Raw genomic sequence first — 3,231 nt, forward strand, 5'->3', positions numbered from 1 at the left:
CTGATGTAATCAGACGTAATGATTTATTACTGAATAGTTACTGTTGTCAAGTAAGGAAGCAGGACATAGTTGAGTTTCACAAGGTAAGACTCTTAATCTTTTTCTTTTCCAATTCGCGTCTTGAAACGTTTACACAAATATGAACATTTTTACAGAAATGAGTCGAAATTCGTTTTAGGGACATATTTTGTCACTTTCTGTCAGCTTTCATGTACACAAGGTGGAAACAAATGTAATCATAAGCGGATAGTTGTTTATTTAACAAAACATGAATAACGTCAGGCAATATGTTGATATATTTCTATGTACACGTTTTAGAAATGTTTGCTCTGATGTGTTAAAAGAGGTCATTTCCGATATTGTGCATTTTCCCGAGGCAAGAGAGTTAACTGACGATAAAAGTACCGTTTCCACCCTTGCCGAACTAGGCTGGTTTTATGGAGTTACATTTTGGCTGGACTAACGAGTCTATGCATAGTCCAATCAAAATCGCGCACCGAAATCGAAATTCGGTTCGTAAACCATCGTGCAGATTTCGGTCGATTGCAGGATTTGCAAAGCATGTGCCACCAACTCGTTGTCAGCAGATATTTTCCAAATCTTTTTTTTTTTTAATCAAGGTGCTCGCGTGATTTGATGCATTTTGCGATGTAAGACCGGTTTTATAACAATATAGATCTTGATTATCGATCAGATCGTCTTGACCGGGCGCCACCATTTTGTGTGAAGAAAACGCAAGTGATACGAGAGGTGGAATCTGATTGGTCCATAGGAGAGGCTTAGAAGGGACATAACTGGTAATAGCCACTGGTGGCGCTACGATCGAGCCCAGTAATTCCAGCCTAGTTCGGCAAGGGTGGAAACTGGACTTTTAAAGTCAGTTAACTCTCTTGCCTCGGGAAGATGATATTGTGCAGCAAATATTTAAATTCAATATGAGATGTCATGGTACGTAACTCGTAGTCTTATCATGAGTTTATACAGAACACGTTATGATCAATTCAATTATACTGTGTGAGAACGGTAGCGGCAAACCTTAATAGCTGATGACAGAGGTGAGTTGAGATAGTTTCATGGTGAAAATCACATGCAGTTCGAAAATATTAACAATGTAATTTTCTACTTCCAACCAGCCGTCCAGAAATCGTGCACATATTTCATATTTTTATCATTTCGCCCTTTATTGTTGTAACTTTGCAAACCGTGTAACGTTAATATGATTCGGCTTAAACTCCTGTTTAATGTCAATGCAAACCAGGTTCATCGTTGCAAACAATTCCGGAGCCGCATCCAGAATAACTGTCTGTCTTCCTCCTCGACAGGCCACGTGATGTAGGTTGTCGTCTGCAGCAGTGCATACAGTGATGACGTCATGTTCCGGGCGTGTATCTCCTCCAGCAGCACCACCACGAGGTACCCCTCATCCTGCTCCAGAGAACGTTTCTGAACCAGAGTCAGCTCAAACTGACACCACAGACTCTGACTGAAACTGTCCGACAGCACCAGGACGATGTTTCGGCTGCTTTCCACACTGTCTACAATGTTGTCAACTATGTAACGCCCAGGGGTGAAATCTCTCTCATGAATGCATAACTTTAAATTGTCCTCATCTTCAATTTTCGGCAGCAGGTTATTCCGTATCCACCCAGAATCATCTTCACAATACAGAACAAATGCATCATAGATGAATCTTTCCTCTCTTTCTTCGATTCGCTGTCTCTGTTTAAATCTCAGCATGTAAGCACAATAACGGATATGCCAACGCCATCGGTATGTGAGGGAGATGACCACCAACAACACAATTGCTGCTGTGGACAGACCAAAAATAACAGGAAACATGTAAGGTGAGATTTGGCATGTCTGTTTAGAGATATCAGTATCAATGAGACGTGTGGATTGGAGTTCAATAGGATATCCGCATACATATGAATCAGGAAAATTGTCAAATTTATGTTTATCTGCCTTTGCCCATGTTATAAACCAGAGATTCGCACAAGTGCAGACATAATTGTTATATGCTAAGTTGATATGCTTTAGTTGGTTTCTTAGATTTATTGGGAAAATTGCTTCATGTATAACTTCGATAGCGTTCTCTGATAAACTTATGTTCCTGAGTTTCTTCAAGTTGTTAAATAATCCCTGTTTTAACCGCATTATTCTGTTTCCATGTAGATCGATTGTTCGTAGTTCTAGTAACGTTGATATGACCTCTGGGAAGAATGATAATTGACACCTTGGCATTTTTATACACTGTAAGGTTTGTAAATCACCAAGAAGTACATTTAAAAATGTGTCGTTAAAGTACAACATAACATTGTATGCTAAGCTGAGGGTTGTAAGTCCTGTGCACCCTTTAAATGCATTTGAATTAACAATGACATTAAAATACCCATACTGAGCGATATTTGCGAGATAAAGTGCTTTTATAGCACTATTATTAAGTGCATATGCCTCTAATCCTACTGACTCTGTAAATCCCTTATCTTTGAATACGTCACTGAGATTTATTGTTTCAATTTGAGGTAGTGACGAAAATGTGCCCGAAGTAATCGTGATTAATCTATTTCCAACTAAACTGAAGTACTTCAAGTTGATGAGACACCCTAAACTTTGCCTCGACAGTTGTCCTATATTATTTCCTCCCAAATCTATAGCCACCAGATTTGAATGGTTACTGCCAGAACAAAACCGGGGAAGCATCGACAAGCGGTTCCACTGGAGAGAAAGGTGAGTAAGTTGCGTTGGTACGATGTCCCGTATAATATAAATATCATTGTTTGAAGCTGATAATCTTCGGAGGATCTTTAGATCGCGTAGTTCAGTAAAATCCAATATTTTAAGATCATTATAATCAAGATCAAGATGTTCAAGCATAGGAAGGTCTTGAAATGCATCATTGGAGATGTTGGTAATACTGTTGTTGGTGAGGGATAGAACTCGGATATGCGTCATTTGTTGAAACGTCATTCTTGATATGCTTCCTAAATAGTTGGATGAAAAGTTGAGCAGTTCAGTTGTGGAGTTTAGGTCAGGAATCGTTGTAAGATTTCTTCCATTATCTATACATCTGACACATTTCGAGGCACAGACACACATGCGTTTGTAACAGGGTGACCACTCATCTCCACATTGTACACTGTTCAGGTTCTTGGTTATCCTGCATATTGCTTCCTTTTGCATCACACACAGTGTAAGCACTACCATCAGAGTGGACATGTGCATCATATTCAT

At 39.4% G+C, this 3,231-nt stretch overlaps 1 protein-coding gene across 1 annotated transcript; it reads right to left on the reverse strand.

Moving 5' to 3' along the window:
* Positions 1-1,260: 1,260 nt before the first annotated feature.
* Positions 1,261-3,231, reverse strand: LOC139444271 (toll-like receptor 13). The gene has a single exon (XM_071225196.1). It carries the CDS (start codon positions 3,229-3,231, stop codon positions 1,261-1,263), a length of 1,971 nt encoding a protein of 656 aa, XP_071081297.1.

The sequence above is a fragment of the Haliotis cracherodii genome, unplaced genomic scaffold (assembly GCF_022045235.1).
Source record: "Haliotis cracherodii isolate W230 unplaced genomic scaffold, xgHalCrac1.p SCAF_5, whole genome shotgun sequence".
In the NCBI taxonomy this organism is placed as follows: domain Eukaryota; kingdom Metazoa; phylum Mollusca; class Gastropoda; order Lepetellida; family Haliotidae; genus Haliotis; species Haliotis cracherodii.

Coding starts and splice junctions, on each gene's coding strand:
- LOC139444271 (XM_071225196.1), bottom strand. CDS start 3,231: ATGAATATGATGCACATGTCCACTCTGATGGTAGTGCTTACACTGTGT.